The 26,833-nt window shown below is 40.7% G+C and overlaps 2 protein-coding genes across 2 annotated transcripts in view; one reads left to right on the forward strand and one right to left on the reverse strand.

The window, feature by feature from the left end:
* The window catches only part of Cenpj (centromere protein J), a 53,127-nt gene extending 39,902 nt beyond the window's left edge, over nucleotides 1-13,225 (forward strand). Inside the window, exons 11-18 of the mRNA XM_013028621.1 lie at nucleotides 1,095-1,337; nucleotides 2,136-2,220; nucleotides 6,939-7,003; nucleotides 7,236-7,349; nucleotides 9,655-9,795; nucleotides 9,872-9,956; nucleotides 10,143-10,263; nucleotides 12,889-13,225. Coding sequence (XP_012884075.1) covers nucleotides 1,095-1,337; nucleotides 2,136-2,220; nucleotides 6,939-7,003; nucleotides 7,236-7,349; nucleotides 9,655-9,795; nucleotides 9,872-9,956; nucleotides 10,143-10,263; nucleotides 12,889-13,084 — 1,050 coding nt within the window. The 3' untranslated portion in view covers nucleotides 13,085-13,225. The remainder of the gene's footprint in view (nucleotides 1-1,094; nucleotides 1,338-2,135; nucleotides 2,221-6,938; nucleotides 7,004-7,235; nucleotides 7,350-9,654; nucleotides 9,796-9,871; nucleotides 9,957-10,142; nucleotides 10,264-12,888) is intronic.
* A 2,727-nt stretch (nucleotides 13,226-15,952) lies between these two features.
* The window catches only part of Rnf17 (ring finger protein 17), a 108,393-nt gene continuing 97,512 nt past the window's right edge, over nucleotides 15,953-26,833 (reverse strand). Inside the window, 8 exon segments of the mRNA XM_013012382.1 lie at nucleotides 15,953-15,989; nucleotides 16,382-16,477; nucleotides 17,881-18,070; nucleotides 19,247-19,382; nucleotides 21,854-22,013; nucleotides 23,011-23,127; nucleotides 24,777-24,833; nucleotides 26,406-26,531. Of these exon segments, the coding sequence (XP_012867836.1) occupies nucleotides 15,966-15,989; nucleotides 16,382-16,477; nucleotides 17,881-18,070; nucleotides 19,247-19,382; nucleotides 21,854-22,013; nucleotides 23,011-23,127; nucleotides 24,777-24,833; nucleotides 26,406-26,531 (906 nt within the window). The 3' untranslated portion in view covers nucleotides 15,953-15,965.

Below are 26,833 nucleotides of genomic sequence, written 5' to 3' on the forward strand. Positions count from 1 at the left end.
TTCCTGGAGACTTATCTGCATGTGTTCCTTAGCTCCTTGTCCTGTTCTGATTGCTGTTTTGATTTCTGTTTGTGCATTTGTACTTCTAGATATTGCTAACAGTTTTTTCATGTATTGCATTTAGTCCATCTGAAACAATTCATGTACCCTCCACCCCCCTTTTTTTCCTCCAGTCCTGGGGCTGGGCTGGCTTTGAACTTCAGTCTTCAGATCTCAGTCTCTCGAGTAGCTAGAATTACAAGTGTGAGCACCTGTGCCTGGCTGCAATTCATGTTCTTTTTTTTTTTTTTGGTCGTGGGGCTTGAACTCTGGGCCTGTGTGCTGTCCCTGAGCTTTTCAGCTCAAGGCAAGTGCTCTACCAGTGAGCCACAGTGCCACTTCCGGTTTTCTGGTGGTTCATTGGAGATAATAGTCTCACAGACTTTACTGCCTGGGCTGGCTTTGAACTGTGATCCTCAGATCTCAGCCTCCTTGAGTAGCTAGGATTACAGGCGTAAGCCACTGCCGGGTAACTCATGTTCTTAATATCTGTTTCTTCTCATGAATTCCAAACAAAATCAGTTTTAGGATTGGATTCAGTCAACCTTCTTATCCCAACTTTTCCTTCCTCAAATTGGGGAATGTATATATGTATATGAACTCAGGGCCTGCGTACTGTACCTGAGCTTTTTTGCACAAGGCTGGTGATCTATCACTTGAGCCACAGTTCCACTTCCAGCATTCTTGTGATTAGTTGTGACAGGAGTATTCCTGCACAGGCTGGCTTCAAACTGTGAGTCACAGATTTCAGCCTCATGAGTAGCTGGGATTACACGCATGAGCCACCAGAGCCTGGCTGTTTTTAAACCAAGTATAACCAAGTATGGCCCTTCTTCCTCTTTCAGTTTGTAGCTTAGGCCTTTATCACTTCATGCTATGTACTTGTAGTCACCTCCTGAGCCATGGGGCCTCTACTTTACTCCAGTGTCATTTATTGACTAAGTCTCTTTTCTGCTACCTGTGGTAGGCTAGAAGTTCTATGTCATTGAAATGTCCTTTTTACATTGTTTTTCATTCTCATTACATTGTTTTAGTTCTAGTATTTTTTTTGAAAGGCTTTGAAACAGCAAATAGCAGATTTACAAGAAGATCTGAAAAGGAAGGAAGCAAAATGGTCAAGTGCACAGAGCCGTCTGAGAAGCCAGATAGAAATGTTAGTCAAAGAGAACACAGACCTCCGGGAAGAGATCAAAGTGATGGAAAGATTCCGACTAGATGCCTGGAAGAGGGCAGAGGCCATTGAGAATAGCCCCAAGACCCACCGATGTGTGACTGCCACAAAGAAAGACAAGTCTGTGGTAGGTTTGGGGCAGCTGTTTTTGCCAAGTCAGGAGTAACAGTAAATGTTTGAGCATTTCAATTCATGAAAACAGAAAATTGGAGTGGTAGGTTCAAGGGCTGGGAGTCAGTGTTTAATGAGTCTATGGTTTCAGTTTTATAAAACTAAAATGTTTAGGAGATGGAGGGAGGTGATGGTTGCACTTAATATAACTACATGTATACTAATATATTCAGCTCTGCACTTAAGAATGGTTTAGATGGTGAATTTTAGGTGACTTACATTTTACCACAATTAAAATAAGCGCTATATACTGGTACTTTTAAAATTCATTTTTACCATTTTTACAAAGGCAATGCTGCAAAAGGCAGGTATTCTCAGTTTAAAAGGTCAAATGTGGAGTCACATGCAAAGGTTCCTTTTAGGTCTGTGTGAATAACCAGCTGTAGCAGGCGCAGGGCTCTGAGGGTGCAAGGTGGGCAAAACAGACAAAAGCCCTCAAGGGACTGTGTTCTTCACACAGCACAAAGACTATGAAATAGAAAGACTACACATGGTAGGGTAGGGTGGGTAGGTACATAAATGTGTGGATTGTGAGATCACAACGAGGCTTAGGAGAAAAGGCAAGGCCAGGGGAGCTGTTGGGGTGCAAGTCTCAGAGCTGCCATTTGAATTAGGATGGTTGGAATTATGGCTGGAGGCAGCCATAATGGGACTGTGGCCAGCAGATAAAGAGTGAAAATAAAACTGCAGTTTTCTTGCACTCTGAGTATCATATGGTGTTTCGATAACATAGGTCAATGCTTTTTATTCATAGAACCTGTCTGTGCAAATTCAAAAGAATCATATTTCTTCAGGAGCCCAGGTAGAAAAATATAAGAAAAACTACTTGCCAACACAAGGTAAGAGGCTGAATAATTTTTTGTATAATATTTCAGAATCTTAAAGAACAGACTGCACGCAAGTGTGTGTGTGTGTGTGTGTGTGTGTGTGTGTGTGTGTGTGTGTGTGTGCGCACATACATATAATAAGGAACAGACATTTATAGAAGTAGAGCATTTTGAATATGATTGAAGCTGCTGCTCACCATCTTACTCTCCCAGATGACAGTTCATGGTAACATTCTATTCTGGTTTGTCTATTTATTTTCTTAGTATTGTGCGATTTACTTGCATCAATACTTAAAACTCTGGGTGATTGACTTTCACATTTTTGTAGACTCTCTTGATGGTGTCCCTGTTTGGGCATTTGGGTTGCCCCAGTTTTATAGAAGAATGGATTAAACATAGGAGTTTGCAGAGCGGGCTTAAACGCATAGCTGCCCCACTACTGGGCAGAGGAGTAGATGTGGGCCTTGTCAACGTTTCTTTACAGAGTGGGTCATGCCAAGTTTTTACCATCAGTGGAATAAACCCTCTATGCCTGCTAGTGCTTGATCTGGTCAAACTAAAATATTGCTTCATCATGATGTTGTGGTTCTGTGTGCACCCCTGATCAGTGGGTCTTGTCTCTTCTCACAGGTATGATGTCTGGGGGTCCTTGTTTTGTTCATATATTTTTCCCAATTGAAATTTAGCAAATTGTTGTTTCTTATAGAAGTTGATGCTTATCAGTTATAAGCACTACCAAAAGTATATATAGTTTAGATTTTTAGTTTGTACTTTTATTTCTTTTTCTTTTTGCAGTACTGAGGTTTGCACTCTGAGCCTTAGGCTTGCTAGGCAGATGCTCTACTGCTTGAGCCATGCTTCTACTCTTTTTTAAAGTTTTTTCTTTCATGACTTTAGGAAATCTCTCTCTCTTCCTTCCTTCCTTCCTTTCTTTCTTCCTTTCGTTCGTTCGTCAGTCATGGGGCCTGAACTCCGCCTGGGCGCTGTCCCTCAGCTCTTCAGCTCAAGACTAGTGCTCTACCACTTGAGCCATAGCACCACTTCTGGATTTTTCTGCTTATGTGAGTGCTGAGGAATCGAACCCAGGGCCTCATGCAAGGCAAGCACTCTACCACTGAGCCACCTTCCCAACCCCAGGAAATATTTCTTGGGATATATATATATATATATATATATATATATATATATATATATATATATGCACTTCACCACACTCCCTGGAATTAAAATATAGTGACAGCACATATTTTAACTTAGGTATAAGTAAGATTAGCAGTACCTGCCACCACCCCTCCATGATGTTTTATGACTTAAAAGACTCCCACTGACTTTAAGTGTCATGGGTGGACTCACACTGTGTGCATTCTGCTCCTTTGATGCTGATGCCACATAGGTCAGTGATTCTCATGAATATCCTTGGAAACATGTAGGTTGGTTGGGCTTTCCATGCTGGGCATATAGACTCAGGGCTTCCAGCAGTGGCTCCTGTAGCTTGTCCATTTTGTCACATTTTTCAAGGTCCATGTGGTGTCCACAGATGAGGCAGATGGTGCTTAGCAGCCCAATCTGTCATCCATATTCAGTGGCTGGTGCAGCAATGGCAGAGATGGAGTCTCTGAGTGGCCCAGTGCTGTACATCTGGTTTGGGGTCAGCCTGCAGCTGTGGGACAAGTTCATGGTGTTCTTGCCCATCTGGCAGAGCCATGGGCCTTGCTGACCTTGGTGGTAAACTCTTGTAACAGGGACTTAGCTCATAGCTGTCATGTGACCCTTTTTCCCTTACCTCTTTCTTCCTGTTTCTGTCATTCCACACTGCTCCCTTGGACATGCCTACTTGGAAGCACTCTTGAAGATGGCAGCACTGACAGCAATTTCTGGTGACCATGTTGCTGGTTGTGTTGCAATGACATGTGCACAGCATGTTCTGGATGTGTCATTGGAAGAAGCCCTTAGTGGTAGCCAGAGGACTTGCCTGTAGTGTCGAGGAAGGGGTGAGGGTGAGGACAAGCTGGGTGCCATTTCCTCTCAACTAGTGTTCTGTGTCTTCATTGATTGCAGACTGGCAGGTTGTGGCCATGCAGTTATCTCAAGGGGCTGCCTGTGGGTCTACACAGCAAGTTGGCCTTGGGCCCTGCAGCCCCATACAGCTAGCAGACCCAGGGCAAATGATTCCTCAAGTTGTACATCTCGGCCTGGCTTGGGGGAAATCTGGGTGCTAGAAAACCAAGGACCCAGAGCCCATTCCCCTTCTCCCTCTGCCCCCATGATGCCCTGCTCCTGGAGGGAAGAATGGGAGGGGCTAGCATAGGGCGCCAAACTGCAAGGGAGTAAAGTGGATAAGGAAAAGGGCGGTTCCCAACAAGGGAAAAGGACTGGGTGGGCTTGAAGCCCAGGCTTTGCCTTCAGCCTCGGTGGGGTTCATTGGGCTCACTCTGGGTGCCTTGCCTGTTAGCACTGTGAAGACTTTTTGTACACACACATTAATTTCTGTAGTCATGTATCTAAGGCTGGATGGCTCGATGTGAACATGTTTTTTTTTTTCCATTCTTTAAATTTTTTTCTTGTTCTGGTACTAAGGTTTGAACTCAGGGCCTTGATCTGTTGCTCAACTTTTTGCTATAGCCATATCTCCAGCCTGACAGTTTGTGGGTTAATTGCTGGTTAATCTTGGACTTCTCTGCCTAGGTTGAACCTCAGCCTCCTAAATAGCTAAAGTTACAAATGTGAGCCTCTGTCACTCAGCTGGTATGAATATCTTTAATGTTAATAGATGTTTTTCCAAAATGATTTGTTAGCAGCAGCAGGAGAGTGCTTGGTACTGTCAGATTTGTTTTTTTTTTCCCCCCAATCAGATAAAGGTATCACTATTTTTTTTTTTTTTGGGGGTCTGGTCGTGGGGCCTGAACTCTGGGCCTGGACGCTGTCCCTCAGCTCAAGGCTAGCGCTCTACCACTTGAGCCACAGCGCCACTTCCAGCTTTTTTCTTATGTGGTGCTGAGGAATTGAACCCAGGACCTCATGCATGCAAGGCAAGCGCTCTACCACTGAGCCACCTTCCCAGCCCATGGTATCACCATTTTTATCCCCTACTTACTTAAATACATTGCCTCTGCTTAGTAGCTATGTAGGCTTCCTTGCTTTTTTTTTTTTTTTTTTAAAGATTTATTTAGGTCTTTGGCCATTGTTCTTGGGGTTGTCTTTTTGAGTTTTCTCCACTTGTGCATGTGAGGTCTGTGTAAGATGGTGAGCAGCACCAGGTACTGGTCCCTTCTCCTACCCACCACCTCTCCTCTTCTGCCCTGTCGCCAGTATCTTGAGTGTCCAAGTCATTATTAGATTGGCCTGAGAGAAATAAACTTGATGTATAATGAATTCACAGGATTTGAATTCTGGGCTTGTCTTTTATTAGTTGACTACCTTGGTAAGCTATTTATCCCCTCAATGTTGGTTTTCTCACCTTCTAAATGGAAATAGTAGTCTTCTCCTTAGAGATGGTTAGATTATAAATGAAAATAGCTTCTGTTGTACCATGGGCTCCTTGAGGTTGAGGATGGTGTTCTTCCTGTGTCCTGGCCAAACATAACACTCTGGTTAACCACATCCCTGGCTGCTACCTCGTCACTAGTCAAGCTAGCCCTCAGTGTCCTTCTTGATTCCTTCTGCCAGTAATTCCGACGCAGATATTTTCTGAACTCATTGTTGAATTGTATGAAATTGCTGGCTGACACCTGGCACGTTACAATGTGGGAACATTTCTGTCTCTTTGGTATAACAAACCTGTGCACTTGACATCCTCCAGCTGACTGTTTTGTCTCTTATCCAGGCCATTCTCTGACAGCATCTAGCATTCTTTATACTTTTTAACATGTAAATCAGAATCTGGGACTTGATTAAAACCCATCAAAGTTGGGAGTTGACAATATGAAGAAAATATGAATGAACAAAATACTAGAGCTTTAGAATACTTCTTGAAGTCCACCTCAATTTGTTGCTAATGCAACAATTTTTTTTTCTTTTTTTGCTGGTGCTAGGAACTTGAACCCAGGGCTCTGTCCCTGAGCCTCGCTGCGCTCAAGGCTAGTGCTCTACCACTTGAGCCACAGCACACCACTTCTCACTTTTGCTGAGTAGTTTATTTGGAGTCTCATGGACTTTCCTGCCTGGGCTGGCTTTGAACCTTGATTGTCAGATCTCGGCCTCCTGAATGGCTAGGATTACAGGCATGAGCCACTGGCACCTGGTGACGTGTGTGTATTTATTGCTTAGTGGTAATAGTACATGATTGGTGTGCTGGTTATGACTTTAAAATATTTAGGGGTGGGCATTTATGTTTTAACTAAATTCCCAGTTATTTGGTCAAGGCAAATCCTCTGTCTTTTTGGATGCCTCTGATCTGTATATTACACCAGTTTCTTCCTCTTTGTGATTGTTTCTAGAACACCATTGAGACTGTAAGTGGCCCTTATCTCTTGTGCATTGTAAGAACAGATATTGTGTTTTTGTATTTCTTGATTAAATAATGGGAAACTCCTACAGATTCGTAAAGAAACATACTAAGACTTCCTTGATTAAAGGATAAAGGACAGCAGTTCAGAAAAGGATATTGCTAAGGAAATATATGATCAGATGCTGGTCAGTTTAACATTTCACTAAACACTAATAAGTTTTACTAAATGTGAATATATTTTTAAACTAAATACTTAATACAACTCACAATTATGTTCTAACAGGTAGTCAGTCTCGGAGAATCAAGTTGGTGTCCCCTCATGATTTAGGCAGCACTGATAAGGGACAGGTAAATATTTTCATATTTTTAAATAGACATTTTACTTAACATTGTAATATACGTAATATATGTGTGTATACATATATACATACATATGTATATATATGTGTGTGCATGTATATGTACATATATGCATACACATATATACATAAACACACCAAACACTAGTTATAGAACCCTGTAATACTAGGATCTGGAAGTTAAGTGTAGGCTTAACTGCTTGAAATGTCTTGTCTTACAGGCTGCCTTACCTAGGGAGCCACTGGAACCAGTACATTTTCCAGATCCTGAATATAAAAAGGAAGAAAATGAAAAAGAAGAAATCCAGGGAGAAATCAATCATCCTGATGGCAAGGTTTAAAATTAAAAAAAAAAAAAGTTGTAAAAAAGCAAGCATTGGAGACAGGTGCTGGTGGGTCATGCCTGTCTGTAATGCTAACTCCTGAGGAGGCCGAGATCTGAGGATCACCATTCAAAGCCAGCCTGGGCAGAAAAGTCTCCGAGAGACTCTTATCTCCAATTAACCACTGAAAAGCTAGAACTGGCACTGTGGCTTAAAGTGGTACAGCACTAGAGCTCAGGGATAGCACCCAGGTCTTGAATTCAACCCCCATGACCAAAAAAAAAAAAAAAAGTAAGCATTGGTTAAAAATAGGGTAGAAAGTGCTAAGATACCCTAAAATGTAGTCATGTGTTGCTTAATAGGGACATATCCTGACAAGTGCATGGTAGTATGAACATCACAGTGTATTTACTTACATAGATCTAAATGGTGTCACCTACTAAATTCTAAGGTAAAAGGTGTGTGTGTGTGTGTGTGCGTGCGTGCGTGCGTGTGTGTTGCAGCCTACTGCCCCTAGGGTCAAAATGAACAAAACAACAAGATTACATCCAACACAAGGGAAAATGATCTAATTGAGTGGCAGTATACATAAGATATGCAAAGTTGCTGCTGGTGGAACATAGAATATTGTTCATAGAAAACTTTATATGTAGTCATTATATGTAAATTAAGCATAGAAAGTATACAATCCAGCTGGATGCTAGTGACTCAGGCTTGTAATTCTAGCCATTCAAGAAGAGATTGTAGTTCAGTCAAACAGGCACACAAAAACCTTAAGATTCAATCTCCAATTCTCCAGTAAAAAGCTGGGCTAAGTATGTGGCTCTAAGTGGTAGAGCAATTATCTAGCTAGCTAGCAAGCCTAGCAAGCTCCAGGCCCTGAGTTTAAACTTTAGTACAAACAAACAAAAACAAATAAAAAAAACAAGCAAGTACACAAAACACTATTATCACTAACAAGTACTGTGTACTTTATTTACATAAATATGTAGACTCTACATATTCTTGTGTCTGTTAATGCAGGTAACAACAGACACCACAAATACAAGTTAAGGTATTACATTATCCTTAGATGACATTGCTAGGTAGGTCTACTTTAATCTTAGGGGAGCTCTGCCATACATATAGCTCATTATTGACCACAAGCTTATTAAGTGATGTGTAGCTATATTTATTTGATCTTCAAGACCATAGATGGTGACTTCAGAGTTGTGGGGCTTTTGGACTCCTACAAATGCTTAGGGCATAGCAAGTGTTTAGTCTCCATTTTTAGTTTGCTGATGCACCAGAAGAAATGCAGTCCCTTTGTTTAAACTTTGTTCTTCCCAACAGCAGCCAAAAGCTTTTTATAGTTCACTCTATATAATTTTTTTTGTTTTGTTTTTTTGTGCTGGTACTGTGGCTTGAACTTTGGGCCTGGGCCCTGTCCTTAGGCTTTTTCACTCAAGGCTGGTACCCTACCACTTGAGCCACAGCTCCACTTCCTGATTTTTGGTGGTTAATTGGAGAGAAGAGTCTCATGGGCTTTCCTGCTGAGCTGGCTTCAAACCATGATCCTCAGAACTCAGCCTCCCAAGTAGCTTGTATTACAGGTATGGGCCACCAGTGCCTGGCTCTAGCATTTTTGTACTGCCCTGGGCCAGAGGCCTATCTTTCTATCTTTTCTTTTTTGTGTTTTTTATTGTAAAAATACTGTACAGAGAGGTTACAGTTACATGAGTAATGAGTATATTTCCTATTGAGCACTGTTACCTCCTCCTTTGTTTTTCCCCTACCATCCCTTTTCCTTTTATTCTTTGGTTAAGGAAAGTTATTGAATGGGAAAGGTGGGTGTTCCTGTTGAAAGAGGCAGTGCAAGGGAAGGGACATACTAGGGCTTGTTAGGAGGAGGGGAGGAGGGTTTTCTCCTTAAATTTATGGAAGATCTGCTTTTTCAGATATTATAATCAGATTCATCTTAGTTGAAATTAGAGTCAAAGCTCAGCCTTAAGGAGTGAGAAGATGAAGAATCGTCAAAAGGAATTAATCAATCCTAAACTCCTGTAGGTACCATATGAAAAAACAAAGGTTTTGTTTTTGCTCAATTCTAGTTAATAGAAAAGGAATAAGCAAATTAGAAAATCGCCAGTTGTAACTTCTAGTGAAATAATCTTTTACTTATGAGAGAATGTTTTTACTATTTATTATAAACAATTGAAAGGTAATTAGATGAGGACTTTGACTTATCTTGGTCACACAGTCTTTGGAAGAAATCCTACTTAACAATATATATATATATATATATATATATATATATTTTTTTTTTTTTTTTTTTTAGGTAGAAAAGGTTTATAAGAATGGTTGCCGGGTTATACTGTTTCCCAACGGAACTCGGAAAGAAGTGAGTGCTGATGGGAAGAGCATCACCGTCACATTCTTTAATGGTGACATCAAGCAGGTCATGCCGGATGACAGAGTGGTATGTTCTTCCAGGGTCATTTCCCCTGAGATGAACATCTCAGGAGGAAGGGTGTCCTGACGTTGTCTCTTTACAGATCTACTTCTACGCTGCTGCTCAGACTACTCATACTACATACCCTGAAGGACTTGAAGTCTTACATTTCTCAAGTGGACAGATAGGTATAAACTAGCTGTTCTTCCCTTCCATTCAAAACATATTGATAGGGCTGGGCCCGGTGGCGATGCCTGTAATTCCAGCACTTGAGAGGCAGAGACAGAAGCAGGATTGCAAGTTCAGGTTGGGCTATATAGTGAGTTTAAGGAAAAGTGAGAGGAAAAGTCAGTGACTTTTTTTTTTTTAAATAGAAAAACATTTCCCAGATGGAAGAAAAGAAATTACATTTCCTGACCACACCATTAAAAACTTATTTGCTGATGGACAAGAAGAAAGCATCTTCCCAGATGGTACAATTGTCAGAGTGCAACGGTATGACACTTTTTCTGTTTCTGGATTTCCAGTTTTCATGGTTCAACCTAGTGATTCTTTCCGTGCATTCAAAAGTGAACACGGGTGCTCTCTGAGAGCAGGTGAAACATGTTTAGTTTACAGCTAGTGTGAACCTCCAGCCTGCAGAGAGGGAGTTTTCACTGCATTCCTGCAGAGGAGAATGCAGGTCTTTATTTAGAAGTGAATTTGGAATTGGCAAACAGTGAATGAGGCAGAAAAGAAGGCTGCTCTGTAAATTTTTTTCTAAGATTGACCAAACCATGGTGGCAGTATTTAGCATAGATTCTCTTGCTTCCATACTGAACTTCTGGACCTTTCTGACCCAGGCAATTAAGGGCCAAAGCCTTTGACCTCCCTGATGGTGTTCTTTAAAGTCAGCAACCTCCTCATTAGTCCTAAGAGATTCTTGGCCCTCATTGCCCAGTGATAGACATGCTTAGCCCCCATTTTCATTACAGTCAGGATATCTTTTCAGTTTTCCCCTCCCTTCCTAGATTGTGGTGAGTGTTCCAGTACCTTGAATATGACTCACTCACCAAAGGGACCCCGACTACCCCTATTCTTGACTTAAAAAATTCTTGGCTTAAAATGTTAACCCTAATTCAGACAATGAACACACTTCTTATTGCCTCTGTAATATTATTCCCTTAACATGACTCATAAGACAAAGAGCTGTTTGTTCTAAAATGACAGGAAAAACTAAAAAACATTTTCTTTTCATTAATAGCAAGTTTTAATGTTAGCCTAACATTTGAAATTTTGTGAAATAAACAGAAAATATGGAAGGCTTTATGTCCCCAGCTATCCAGCTTCAGGGGAAATTAACTTATAGCTAGTCTTTTTTCATTTTCTGGCAAAGGCCAGTGTTTTGTTCTTACAGCAGTGATAAACTGTAGTATGCATTAAGCACTTGGATTACGCAGATGCAGTGGGCTGAGACCCACGCCCTGAGGGGAGGCATCAGCTGGTTCTCCTAACTTTGGAGTCTCGTGTGGGACACAGTGCCATTGTGTTCATCCTGCTCTATGGTGTTCTGAAATAGGGATTCCCAGTTTTTAGCCCCAGCTTGTATTTCTTTGGACCTATGCCTGCGAGTTAGTGTTTAGATGTTCCACAGGCATGTCCAGGTAACAGCAATTGACTTGATAATAACTTTTTCATATTCTGCCTTTTTGGTTGTTTCAGGACGGATTTTGTGGCTGGGAGCTGGTGGTTCATGCCTGTAATCCTAGCTACTCAAGAAGGCTGAGATTTGAGGATTACAATTTGAAGTTGTCCTGGGTAGAAAAGTCTTGGAGACTCTTAACTTCAGTTAACCAGCAAAAAGCCAGAATGTCTGACTCAAGTGGTAGAGTGCCAGCCTTGAGTGAAAAAGCTAAGTGAGAGTGTGAGGCTTAGTTCAAGCCCCAGTACTAGCACAAAACCAAACAAGCATCCAGTCACTGGTGACTCATGCCTATTATCTTGGCTATTTAAGAGGATTAGATATGAGGATCACAGCTTGAAGTCAGCCTAAGCAGGAAAAGTCCATGACACTCTTGTCTCCAATTAACTGCCACAAAAGCTGGAAGTAGACCTGGAGCTCAAGTAGTACAGTGCTAACCTTGAACATAGAAGCTCAGGGACAGTACCAGGCCCTGAGTTTAAAGCCTCAGGACTGGCATCAAACAAAACAGATTTTGTGTCTGTGTGTGAGCTGGTCCTGGGGCTTGAACTCAGGGCCTTTTCCCTCTTGCTCACAACTGGCACTGTATCACTCAAACCATACTTCCAGTCTGGCACTTTTCTGGTTAATTGGAGAGAGTACCTTGGGGACTTTTCTGCCCCCATTGGCTTTGAACTTCAGTCCTCAGCTCTCAGCTTCCTAAGTAGTTAGGATTACATGTGTAAGCCACAGATCCTGATGCAAAACCGATTTTGAGTCTAATCATGCCTTCCCTTTTCCACCTGGTGGTAGAGCAAACACTCAGATGGTATTTAACTTAGTGAAAGGGAGGATCAAACAAAAATGCAGAAAAAAGCACCTAGAATTTAATAATGTAATCATTAGCCTCTTTTAGAGGCAAACACTGGAAAAGTGTTTTGTGGTAAAAATACCAATTTCTTAAAGCAAAATTTTCACAAACATTTGAACCGGAAGCATCAACACTATAAAAAGAAGTGGAATTGTAGGGAGAAAAGGATCAGGGGATATGCCTAGAATTGCAGAATCAACAGGTTTGTTTGGAATAGTTGTCTTGTTACAGGTTTTGTTTTTCTGGTGCTGAAGTCAACCAGGTTTCCTGCTTGCATGCTGGCAAGCCCTGTACCTCTGGGCCCTATTTTCATGGATGGGTAGGGGTTAAGAAAAGGTCTATCTCACTGTTGCCCAGGTTGGCTTTAAGCTCAGTCTTTCTGCCTCAGCCTCCCAAGTCCTGGCATCATAGACATGCACCACCACACCCAGCTAATATTTCATATTTTAAATTTCCTATTTAAAACATTTAATTATAAAGGTGATGAAGAGAGGTTACAGTAAGTCAGGTAAGAGTAGATTTCTTTTTGGACAATGTCACCCCTTCCCTCTATTTCATATTTTTAAAGAAATTATTTTAAATTTTACAGTGATGGCAACAAAATCATAGAATTTAATAATGGACAAAGAGAATTCCATACTGCCCAGTTCAAGAGACGGGAGTATCCAGATGGCACTGTTAAAACTGTATATACAAATGGTCATCAAGAGACAAAGTATACATCTGGCCGAGTAAGAGTTAAGGACAAAGATGGTAATGTTCTAGTGGACACAGAATTGTCATGACCCCTGTGTGACCAATCATGAAGAGCACTGATTTTCCTAAATGTACATTTCTTGTGAATTCTGTTAACTTACATGGACTGTATATGTGTGTTTTTGTGTGTATTAATGGAAAAGATGTTGGATTTTAAAATAAAAATTTCCAGTTTCTCATGCACAAGGACAGGTTTGATTTCTAATTGACCTACTTTGCGTTTCTATAGTTAAGGAAGCCTTATTGCTTTGTTTTAAAAGTGTACAGGTTTGCACTGTTTTTATTGGGGATGGTTTTAAGTATGTCACTTAGGTGTCCCCCAGACATAGCATTGTGAACGTAGACTTGTACAGAAAGTGCACTCATATGGTAAGCAGTGTCTTTAGCCTAAACACTGCTACATTCAACTAGTACAAGAACTAAAAGTTTCAGGTACTACAGACATTCATTAATTATAGAATTGGAAATTAAAGTGATACAAATAAGTCCGTGTTACAGGCTGTAGATTTTAGGAAAGAGCAGTTGTAATAAAGGACAACTACATAACTTGTCTAAGTGGGACATTTGAAAGAAAGTGAGATGTTAACTCACAAACGACAGCTCCCTTGACATTATCTTCAGTGAGGCAGAAGGGGATAGAAAGAAGCTGTTCTTATTGAAAGAGTAAGTTACTTTAAATTGTACTGTTAACAGTGACTCAGGTTAAAAACAAAAAATTATCAGTATTAGATGATTTAAGAACTGAATATGGAAAAACAATCTTACAGCTTAGATAATAAGGACATACCTCAGTAGAGAAGACTTTTTTTTTCGGAGGGATGAGTGGTATTGGTGTTTGAACTCGGGGCCTTGTGCTTGCTAAGTAGGTACTCTTAGACACTTAACCTAAAACCAAAAAGTACTGGGTGCGTGGCTTATTTTTTACATAAGCTTTCACTTTTTGTATGGAACCCTGTTCTCTTTCTGCCACTTCTCATGTAGCTAGCATTACAGGTGTGTACCATCACATCCAGATTATTTAATATATATTTTTATTGTAAAGATACTGTGCAGAGGGGTTACAGTTACATGAGCAAGGTAATGAGTACATTTCCTATCGACCATTGTTACCCCCTCCCTTGTTTTTCCCCTACCTCCCTTCCCTCCCCCACAATCCAGATTATTAAGATGGAGTCTTGATAATTACTTTTGGATTGGGGTAGCCTTTGAACCATGATCTTTCTGATCTAAAAGTATCTGGAATTATAGCATGAGCTACTATACCCGGCCAGGACTTCAAAGTAGGACACAAATCACAAAACTTATAGGAAAAGCTTGGTAAATGACTTTGTCAAAAAAAGGAAAAGGAAAGCCACAGATTAGGAGAAAGACACACATGCCTGACAAAGGACTGCCATTCCGTTTATGAAGAATTCCTACAAACTGATAAAACTGAAAACAACTGAATAGACACATGGGCAAAGAATATGAACAAGCAGTAAGCAAGTGACAGACTATTCATTAATGCTTAATACATGAGCAAATGCTTGTATTTCAAAATGATACCAGCAAGGCATGTGACTCACACCTGTAATTGTAGCTACTTGGAGACTGAGATGAGGAGCACGTTGGTTTGAGGCCAGCCTAGGCAAACAGTTTTTTCTCAGCTGTGGACACCATAGCATGTGCCGCTAATCCCAGCTATGTAGGAGGACAGATGGAGAAGACTGTAGTTCCAGGACAGCTTGGACAGAAAAGTTTGTGAGATATGTCATCTCAGATGTGTTAGAACTACAAAAGAATCCAGGAGTGTACCCAGGCAAAACCTGAGCTGTATATTAAAATAACTACGATAGCCAGGTGCTGGTGGTTCATGCCTACAATCCTACTCAGGGGGGTAAGATCTGAGGATCGTGGTGTGAAGCCAGCCCAGGCAGGAAAGTCTGTGAGACTTCTCCAGTTAATTGCCAGAAAGTGAAGTGGAGCTGAGGCTTGAAGTGGTAGTGTGCTAGCTTAAGCAGTAAAGCTCAGGGACAGTGTCCAAGCCCTGAGTTCAAGCTCCAGGACCAAAACAACAACAACAAAAAAAAAAAACACTAAAAACAAGGACTGAAGGTGTGGCTCAAGTGGTAGAGTTTTCTGCTCCTCAAGGAGGTGGGCATTCAAATTCTAATACTACCAAAAGACAAAACAAAAACCAATGAGATTTTTTATACCAGTGTCAATATTGTGGAAAATAAAGTCTGGCTATATCTAATGTTTTACCTGCCATAAATACCCTGATGTAGACCACTCAAATGTGCCTCTTTCTGGGTGAGCCCGCACCAGTGTCTCCTCTGCTTTGTGTGTGCTTTCCCTTCTTCACTTTGCTCCCCTAAAAACTTAGTGCTACATCTCCTCCACTCCCCCCCGTATTAGGGGTTGAACTCAGGCATGGGCAATATCCCTGAACTTTTTTTTTTTTTTTCAAGGATAGCACTCTATTCCTTGAGCCACAGCTCCATTACTGGCTTTGTGGTGGTTAATTGGAGATAAGAATCTCCTGGACTTTCCTGTCCAGGCTGGCTTTGAACTGCCATCCTCAGATTTCCGCTTCCTGATTAGGTAGGATTGCAGGGGTGAACCACTGGCACCCACTCTGTTCTTTTTTGTGAATGCCCAAACTTGAAATCAAGAGCTAGGTAGAATGTTCCTCTTTTTTGGAGACAAGACTCCTTGGAGCCTCCTTGGTTGTGGTTAACAAAATTATTTCCTTTGGAAATTAAAACAAAACGTGAGAATGTCTGAAAGCAAGTGTTTATTAACTATTGTTTTTCTCAACAGTTCAACATGTAGGAAATAAGGGAAAGGAAAAACAAACACTATTACAGAAAAAAAATGAAACTAAGCCTGGAGTGAGTGATCTCTAACAGAAAATGTTCTTCCGGGCTGCTACATGTGCTCTGCGCTGTATGCCTGAAATACAGAATAGGTGCTCATTTTAAACACATGCGTCGTTTTCACATCTAGTTGGATCACTGCTGCTATGATCCTGACTCTTCAGAAATTCTGTGTGCCTACCACATGTTTATGAGGCTGAATTACTTATGGGGCCCACTGTCTTGTTCTGCCTACTCCATTACCCATCTGCTACTAGGAAAGCCATTCCCAGAATTCTTAAAGAAATGAGGTGTCTTGGAAACTGATGCTCAAGAGGTCAGGGGGCCAAAGAAGAAACCTGGTAGACAAATTCTTGTAGAGCTTTGTGTGTCCTCTGAGTAATCAAGATGCATTTCTGACCAATTTAACATGATTAACGTAACTGTAGGGGGACGGTTTGCTAACTGGATGTCCAAGTACATACTCACATCATCTGTGTCTGCGAGCCCCATTTCTACTAATGCCAGATGAACTGGGTACTGCTCATCTTCATATAATGTCACTGTTGGTTCTGGAGCTTGAGCCTAAAATGGAAATATCAGTTGTCAGGAATATAAACATAATGTAAAGACATATTACACAGAATGTAGGAATGAGGGGACAATGTAAAGACATTGTGTCTTTGCTGACTCTTGCCATTCACAAAGGAGGGAAAAGGCATTTTCTAGGCTTAGTTCTAATTCACACACTGTACCTCCACCAAAGGCATCTGTGATGTTTCTTGTCATGTCCAAGTTCTCTGATCTGTAGTTAAACCTCAAGGTTCTCCTGCATGCAGCCAGCCAGTGAGCTTTTGAGCCATCATCCTTGTTCATTATAATATTTTTAAAGCTTTATATGTGTATTCATAAATTAAAATTAGACCTTCACACAGATAATAAACATCTAGCAGAAAGATTCAGGGATCAGGGGTGTAGCTCAGTAGTACAGCACTTTCCTAACAGGTGCCAGGTCTGAGATTAGATTAGAATAAATGAATGATAAGGGCTTGCCATGTCTGTTTTCCCTGGCTCCTTTTGAGAAACCTTGTGTGAAGTATAAACATGACTGCCACATGCACTAGCATGAATGACATGTACACACGGAGCTTTCGAAAGGAGCACTTTGTAGCAACCAACATCGTGTCAGCCATGGGGCCAGTCAGGGAATACAAGGAGGGAAGCAGAATGAGACAACATGAACGCCAGGAGCAGGGGTACCTGAAGAGTGACCTTCCTGTGACCACCCCAGCTGAGTGCTCAAACAGGAAGGAGACTCTAGGTTTTATATTTAGTCAGAAGCCAAAAAAAAGACTGGAAGGGAGCTATTCTGGTTGTAAAAGGCACATGGTATGTGCTAGAATGTGAGCTGTGAGCTAATCCTTGGTGAGTTGCTAAGCCCTAGAGGAAAAGTCTGTGTAGAAGGCCATGGGGAGTTTTGATACAGGTCCAACCAAATTAGAACTCAGGCTATTCTCTAATCCTAATTCTCGTCCTGATCTCTCACCTCAATCTTCTATGATGCAGTTCAGATGCCACCTCTCTGACTGATTTACTGTGTGCCTATTAACACCTTTTCCAGATCTTTCATACGGGAATAACATTCCTGCATACCCCACCTCTGCCTCTATTTTGGGATTCTTCTGTCTCATAGTAGTAAGTTAATAATTTTGCATGTTTCCCTCAGTAACTGACAAATTCTTTGATTACAGAGTAAGCAGACTGATCATTTTTATCTTATTCATGACATATCACTATAGAGTTAATAACAGTTACTAAATATAAAAATATCTGAATAATCCTTAAAACTTACTTCTGTAGCACATGCATCGTTAAATACTTTATAAGCTTTTTGCATGTAGAGTTGCCCAGAAACAAAGTTCTTTTCAAGGTTTATAGGTGTTGTAGGGAATGGCTTTTAGAGAATTTTGACCAAGGCGGTTATTTACCATGGAGGAAGCATAAAGTCGTTTTCCTTGAAGACAGTCTATCATAGCCCACAGTGCCTCCATGCTCCACTTGGGACAATACGGTATTCTTGTCTTCCCAGAGTCCCTTAAAGGAGGTTTAAACCCTGCCAAGAGAACCTTTATGGCTCGTGCTGGGTACTGCATAAGATGATGAGGAATCTGACGCATTCTGTTACGAAAGAAATTCAGAATGCCACAATTCAAATCTTCTTCGAATTAAAACTATAAAATTCAGAAAACATGGGGAAAACTTTTATCTTTAAAACAAAAAACTTACATGTAGCAATACAATGAAGAAGTGGTCTACAGAATGGGAGAAAAATCACACAAGATGGATATTTCTGCATGATCACAGTGAGATACTGTGTGCCCACTAGTATTTGGAAGGAAGGAAGGAAGGGAGGGAGGGAGGGAGGAAGAAGGGAGGAAGGGAAGAAGGGAGGTAGGGAGGGAAGGAGAGGAAAAGAAGGGAGGGAAGGAGGGGAAAGGAAAGGAAGGGAAGGGAAAGGAAAATAGTGCATGTTAGGCTGCAGGAAAGCTGGAGTTCTTGGGCACCGTTGGTGGGAATGTGGAATGACACAGCTGTGGTTTCAGAAGACTAAGAATTTATGATCCAGCAAGCCCATTTCCAGGTATACATTCAAAATAATGAAAGTAGGGTACTCATGAGAGCATTGTCCACAACAGGCAAAAAGGTGGAAGGGAGCCAAGTACCCACAATAAATGAAATGAATAAATAAGATGTAACATGTACATACAGTGAAAAATTACTCAGACTTTAAAAAGGAAGGAAATTCTGGCACATGTTACAATGCTGATCAATTTCAAAAACATGCTAAGTGAAATAAGCCAGATGGAAAACAATAAATGGACCATGTACTGGTGGCTCATGCCTGTAAATCCTAGCTACTCAGGAGGCTGAGGTCTGAGAATGGAGCTTCAAAGCCACCTCCGGCAGGAAAGTCTGAGACTAATCTCCAATAAACTACCAAAAAGCCAGACGTGGAGCTGTGGCTCGAGTGGTACAGCAAAAGCAACGCAGAGCCAGTGCTCTGAGTTCAAGTTCAAAACCAAAACAACAATGAGTGGTGCATAATTTAGTTATTTGAGGTACCTACACTAAGAAAGTTAATGGGCACAGAAATAAAGCAGAGGACAGATTACACAGGGCAGGGCAGAATGGAATGGGATGCTACTACTATTTAATGGACATAATGTTTCTGTTTGGATTGATCAAAAAATGCTTTCTAAACAGCTTTAAAATAGTTTGGTTTCTTTTAAAGCATTACAAAAAGAATCCCCAAACAAAACTAAGAATCCTTATTTAACTAATATTTTTCTTTACCTGTTTACTGACAACTTTTCAGTTGATCCATAATCAACAAACTGCACCAAGACAGATAAAGGATTAAATTCCTTAATGGAAACAATCTTTGCTCTATACCATAAACCATCTGTATATTTTGCAAGGCAAGGCATGTCTGTAAAGACAGGAAAAGGGGGAAAAGCACAAAAATCATTGTTCTTCACGCTATACAGAATGAAATGCCGAACAACTGACCTTTTTTGGCCTCATTTTTCTGCTTCTATTTTATAAATCCTCTTTTACTAATTCCTAAGGATAAGGCTTTGAAGAAAGGCCCTTCGCATGCTCTGAGTTCCCAACTTCCATAGCTTCTCTCACCCTGCTATCAGTCCTGCTCATTGTCCCTAGTTCGTTCCAATAATAAGCATGGTGTTTTTTTTTTCAGTTCTAGCCTTCAGTTCTGAGTTGTGTCCTCCAGTCATTCTGTCAGACCACCAGGATGAAAATGTACACTCCTTGTTCCAATTCTTCAATGGCATCAGGCTACTGCCTACACTACCTACTCTACTCAGCACTGCAATGTATAGAGCTTCAGGGTTTCCTAAATAACTCTTATGCAATTTATAGTCTTAGTGAGTTACCTCAACACAATGTAAAATTTTAATACCCCTAATTCACGTCTGCCTTTTTATCTAGAGGTTTCCCTGAACACACACAAAGAACTCTCTCTTCCCTCTAGAGGTACTAAAGTTTGAAGTTGGGCCTTAAACTTGTTGGGCAGGCACTCTTGACCTGTGAACCACTCCTCTAATACTTTTTTGGAAAGGGCTGCACATTTTGCCTGGGCCAGACTCAGACCACAATCCTCTTGTGTAGCTGGGGTTATAGTGCTTATCACCACAGCCAGATTCTGTGTTGAGATAAGATCTCACCAACTTTTTTTTGCCTGGGTTGGCCTCAAATCACAATCATGATCTCTGCTTTAGAGTGGCTGGGATTACAGACACATACCACTATACTCTGCCCCTAAGCCTTTTTTTTGTATAAAAGTCTCTTCTTTCAAAGATCCAACATGACTTATAAAGCTCTAACGGATCCTTCTCTTTTCACTCAATGACATGCTTTACTATGAGCTTCTTGGTTTACATGTTTCTACCCACATTACTCAAAAGCAGAATTGCAGTTTTATATTCCTAATATGGCACCCAATAGAAGCAAATACCACAGTTAATGGTAGAATTGAATAAGTCGGAAAATCAGTCTAGTCTATATTTTTCTTCATGCTCTTCTACCTTTCAGAGTAGATAGATATGTTTCCTGCCTTCCTTCACTTCCTCTTTTTTCTCTCCCTGTGTCTTCAAACTCTTCTACATAATTCCACAAGAAAAATGTAGTTGTGGACCAATGACTGAAATGCTAAATGACTTTAATGTACCAGTCTTATTTCAAATGTGTTTTTCATTTCTTTTTTTGCAACATAGAGGATGAAACTTCACACATGCTAGGCAAGCGCTCTATTGCCATTTGAGCTACATTCCCAAACACATGATTTTTTTTGAAAGAGTTCTTATATGTATAACCATCAAAAGAACCTTCTAGGAAATAACCAAGTTGCTATTAGTAGCTCCAAGTTTTACCTTTCTAGTCTTAAAACATAGTTCAAGTGTTGTCTCCTCAAAATCGAACTCACATAGGATACAGTGGCTCATTGTAAATCCTAGCTACTCAGGAGGCTGAGATCTGAGGACTGAGGCTTGAAGCCAGCCTGGGCAGAAAAGTCTGTGATATCTTTAGTTTCAATTAACCACTAAAAAGCCAGAAGTGGATCTGTGGCTCTAATGGTAGAGTGCTTGAACTAAGGGTTCAAGCCCCAGCAAAACCTCAAAACCCACCCCAGAACACCTACAGAACATTTTGTCAGTTGTAGGGCTTGAACTCTGGGTCTGGGTGCTGTCTGTCAGCTCTTCAGCTCAAGCCAAGTGCTCTACCACTTGAGCCACAGCACCACTTCTGGTTTTCTGGTGGTTTATTGGAGATAAATGTTTCATAGACATTGGCTTTGAACCACAATCCTGATGTCTGAGCCTCCTGAGTAGCTAGGATTACAGGCGTGAGCACCTACAGATTTTTTTTTGGGGGGGGGGTCCGGTCATGGGGCCTGAACTCTGGGCCTGGGCGCTGTTCCTCAGCTCTTCAGCTCAAGGCTAGTGCTCTACCACTTGAGCCACAGCGCCACTTCCGGCTTTTTTCTTTTTTCTTATGTGGTGCTGAGGAAACGAACCCAGGGCCTCATGCATGCAAGGCAAGTGCTCTACCACTGAGCCACCTTCCCAGCCCCCCTACAGATCATTTTAACCTACAAACTCCTTCAACATAAATTCTTTTTCAATGTGTCCATTAATCTGACCATATCTATTAAAAAAATTTGTTCAAGTACAAAATACCAAATGTACAAGTAATGTGAATCACACTGAACACAGTTGTGGGACTTCCCTTGAGATATGAACAAAACAAGGAGCTGCTCCTTTGGGACTGAGTATATAAAATCCCTCTACCTCTCCATGAATTTATTCTTTCCTACACTCAGAAATACCTGCTTCCAAAGTCCCTCAAGACAAGTTGGTCTTATTAAAAACCTACATGTACCTGTTCTAAAATCTGTCAGAGGAGCAAAGGTCTCCACACTCTTATTAAACCTCCACAGTGCTTCTTCCAGGCTCTCTGATTTCGATTCCCCATTGAGTCCTCTGTCATTACAATGGCTTAACTGATTATAAGTTTCTGCAGAATCGAGGCAAATATAGACCTAAGTGGTGGGGAAAGGAGGAAAAAAAAATCAATTGTGTCATTTATAGCATTTGGTGGTTAAGCACCGCCTAGAGAGGGGAGGCCCACACAACCTGGCTTCGGGCTACTTGGCCCCTGTGGGCAAGGGACCACTGCAGTGAGCTGACTGCTGAGACCAGACTGTAGGACAGCTTTACACTTGTCAGGGACTGTGTCTCCCCGAGGTGCACAGTCCCTGTCAGCAGATAACTGCAATGGCTGGGGAGGAGGGGAAAGGGGAGGGGAAGACCTAGGCCCTGTGGAAAGTATCATTTTGGAAGTAGATTCCGCAGTCCTCATGGGTACCTTCACTGCAGCCTCCCGAGGGGTATAGAGCTGAACTTAAAATGAAGCAGCTTTTGGATTCTCAACTCTGATTTGTGTTAAGTATGGAGATAATTTGTTAGACATAAATAAAAAAATGGGAAACAGCAGTTGTACACTACTCTGCTCAGGCAGCAAACCCCTTCTCTTCTGTAAGACACTGGCTTAATGTATGAAGGGGTGGAAGAACTGCCAGGGCTTTGTCATTCTTTCTTCTTGTCAAGTAACTGAATTTGCTTGAGTGTGTTTATCTAGTGAATGTATTCATTCAGCCTGTCAGTATTCACTGAGAGAATACTCAGTGTCAGGCAGTAGTCCAGGTTGTGAGGGTAACAATGAGTGGAGTGACCCATGGGAGGCAGTCATGTGTCATAAAGGGCAAAGGGCTCAGGGTGGGAGGAGCAGTAAGGAAGGCAGCATGGAAGAACATTACATCTGTGCACCAGCAGCCATGGGTGGGAGCTGGGTATCAAATGTCATAGGTGGAGACAGATCCATCTTAAATGGCTAAGTAAGGAAACGCGACACTGGGAACCCAGCAGGTGCTTAAGAAACATCTGTCTCCTCAAGTATCAAATGTCTGCTGAGACAGTGTTTGGGCGGGGCCACGTGGAGTTATTTACAGTGAGGAAGATGGTAGAGGTGACACATACTTCATTAGGCGACACGACGTGCTTCACTTGCACGGGATACAGTTCTTCTGGGGGAGGCAGTGATGAAGACAAGAACGGTGATAAAACAGAAGTCTCTGTCTCAGACAAAAGCAGTTCCTAAAGTACCACAAAACAATGTAAGCCAGAATGACCATGATGAAAATTGGTTACATGATTAAAAAAAAAATCATTATGGTGTCAGTGTACTTTCAATGACCAGGAAAACAAGCTCTCTTACATCCTGAATTCTGCAAAGGGATTTTTGGAACAATATGAATGAAATGTGATGACTGTAAGTTTACTTTAGCATTCCTTTGTCCTTCAACTTTAAAGGTTTTGTGCAAAAAGCGCATGCCTGGTTCATGATGTGTTTATATATGTGTGTGTAACTCTGGAATATCAGTTAACAAATGCTCAACAGTATCAATCACTAATGACAGCATGTGGGTGCTGGAGGGGCAGAACGGGCATTTCCTGTCTCCTTTGTACATTCTTGTAGTATTTATGTTAGCACAGGTTGTTACTTAAAAACCCAACTACCAAGTAAAGTATATGAAATATTGAAAGAAGAGTTAAGTTAAAATCATAGAAAGATGAGTTCTCTCAGGTTTGTGATACCTCCAAAGGGCTGAGGCAGTGAGCAGCTAGAACAAATGCATACAGAGGTCAGAGGCAAGATGTGTTCTGAAGAGCCCAGCAGGAGTTTCTAAAAAAAGATTTTACTAAAAAATTTGGCAATTAACACGCAGTAAAGCTATCACATTGAAATTTATAAATCAGGTTATTACTGTTTGACATTTCCTTTTTTTTTTTGCCAGTCCTGGGGCTTCAACTCTGGGCCTGGGTACAGTCCTTGAGCTTTGTTTTTGCTTAAGGTTAGTGCTCTATCACTTAAGCCACAGTACCACTTCTGGCTTTTTTGGAGGTAATTTATTGAAGAGTCTCATGAACTTTTCTGCCCGATCCTCAGATCTCAGCCTCCTGAGTAGTTAGGATTACATATGTGAGCCACCAGTGCCTGGCTCTGATATTTCTAAACTGAAGCAAATCCTCCAAGAACAAGTATCTGAAAAAGTCAAATTACAAATTTGAGGGTACCAGAAAATGTGACCTCTGCACATAAGTAAACATAAAATGGTGCAGCTGCTTTTGTCTTACAGGTCCTTTAATGTTCAACAGTTACTGTAAGACTCAGTAATTCTACAGCTGAGTATGTGCCCAGAAGAAAAACATGTCCACATGAACACTTGCACATGAATGTTCATAGCATTATCAGAGTGGCCACAAGCTGTGAACATCCTGACTGTCCAGCTGCAGATGGATGAATCAGCCACACTGCAATTTTTTTTGGTGCTAAAAGGGAATGAGGTTCTGCTAAGTGCTACAATGTCATGAATCCTGAAAAAATGCCAAGTGAAAAACTAGAGACAAAATATTACATACTATGTAGTTCCACTTACATAGAATGTCTAAAATAGGCAAATCAGACAACTGAGTTGCTGTCATGACGTTGGGAAAGGGAAGAGTATGGCTGCTGTTGGTGAGGGGTTCCTTTGAGAATGTTCTAGAATTAGTGGCTTGGTTGAAATACTCCATAAATGCTACAAACCACTGAGTTGTCCATTTTAAGAAGGTAAAGTGTAATGTATAAATAATAGCTCAATAAAGTGGTTATAAAAGAAAACTCTTACTTCTTTATTCTTTTATCAGAGCCTTTACATTGACGAAGTGTTCAGAGTTTCCTAAATATCTGCGTTGCAACTTACCTCAAATTTTATTTCCCATTTTTCCTCCTCATACTTTGTATTGTATTCTGTGGGTTTCTGAAATAATATAAATATACCAGATGAGTAAAATCACCGTTAGCTATATAATGTTTTACGGCGCTTTCATATTCTATCTTCACAAAATTGGCTGTACCTTCTTGCAGGTTCATTCAGTTATAAGCTACAGGAATACCTGCATTCTAAATAACCTTGCTTGTTACATTTCAAATCTATCATCCCAACAATGATGCTAGACACATTAGTGGTAATTACTTTAAGAGAGACCTTTTTTCCTTTTCCCTTTAAAATGTCCTTTGGGGGGGGGTGAGCTTGTTGCTTAGCTGGTGCTCTACCACTTAAGCCATACTGCCAGCATGTTTCTTGCTAGAAGACAAACAAGTAATCTTTTTTCGTTAGTCTAATAAATGGAGTACCTTTTATCACACATACACCTCTGCTTTAAAGAGAAAGTTGCCAGTGAAGACGATGGCCACAAAGTGACATCATCATTTCTGAGAAGAGTTTTCTATATTGACCAGACCACTCAATGTTTAATTTTGCGCTACCACTAAGATGTTTTTGTTTTTTTTTTTTTTAAATCTAGCAAAGGTAGGCCTAGTGGTAGATTACCTGTAACACAGGAGGTTGAGGCAGAAGGACTTGTGAGTTCAAGGCCAGTTTGGGTGATATAAAAGCAGCAACAAAAACAGTAACACATGAATTGTGGCTCTAGAAATAAATTACCTTGCAATGTATATTAGTATGATGCAGCATATTTTTAGTAGTTTGAAAAAATAGAAGCATAGTTTTGGCTAGTTCAACATGTGGCTTTGAGTCTCTTATTTATAACTGGGACCAGAGATGATTCAGATTGGAGTTTTTTTATTTTGGATTATTTATGCATGTATTGATTTAGTATCTCTAATCTGAAAATTTGAAGTATCCCCTAAATCTGAAACAATTTAAGCATCATGTTGGCATCAAAAATCTGGATTTGGGAGCTTTTCCAGTGGTGGAATTTTGGGTTAGGATTGCTCAACCTATCATATAAAGCTTCTATGGTTTTTTTTGTTGTTTTTCTTTTTGGGTCCGGTCGTGGGGCCTGAACTCTGGGCCTGGGCGCTGTCCCTCAGCTCTTCAGCTCAAGGCTAGCGCTCTACCACTTGAGCCACAGCGCCACTTCCGGCTTTTTTCTTTTTGCTTATGTGGTGCTGAGGAATCGAACCCAGGGCCTCATGCATGCAAGGCAAGCGCTCTACCACTGAGCCACCTTCCCAGCCCCTAAAACTTCTATGTTAAGCCAAAGGGAAAAAATATTTTTATGTGAGGAGAGTGCACCCTTGTATGTAGATTTCATAATGAGCATCCATATTCAGACAACACTGAATAATGTAAGTGGCTCATTAGATTTGAAGGTACAGAAAACTTAGGTGAATCTTAATATAGTCTTTTTAGGACTTGTATGAAGCAAAGTATTATATGTTGCTCTCAATAAAGAACTTACAAATTCTAAACTTCCCTGTTAAAATCAGACATGTACAATCATATTTAAGACAAGGTAGAAAACAAAATACAAAATTTTAATCAGAATTCTTTCTATAGATTTTTTAAATAGAAAATAGTTCTTACTTCTTTAAATATCTCTTCAGAATGTTCAAAAGTGCAGTATTTATGGAGTGCCATGAAGTGGGAAAGTGACATTCCACCAAAATAGAGATGAACAGACAACTCCTTCCATGGGTTTTCAGGCAATTCCTATTTATATCAACAAAGAAGGAGGTTAGTAAAACAAATCTAAACTTTTATAGAGAGCAATGTGGAACTAAGCTTCTGACAACATTGGCAGTACAAGATAGTTATGTGACTATAAGTGACTCATTTCACAGATTTTTCTTTCTGGCATTTTGTAGGTTAAGTGGCAGCAATTATACTACTTTGGTGATGTAAAATATATTTACAGGTCCATATCATATGGATTTCCTTGTTATATACCAGATTATATATAGTTTACTATCTAGATGATATAATAATTTCTACTAAGTAGGAGAAAGGATCTG

This window comes from Dipodomys ordii, unplaced genomic scaffold (assembly GCF_000151885.1).
Source record: "Dipodomys ordii isolate 6190 unplaced genomic scaffold, Dord_2.0 Scaffold1, whole genome shotgun sequence".
Lineage (NCBI taxonomy): Eukaryota > Metazoa > Chordata > Mammalia > Rodentia > Heteromyidae > Dipodomys > Dipodomys ordii.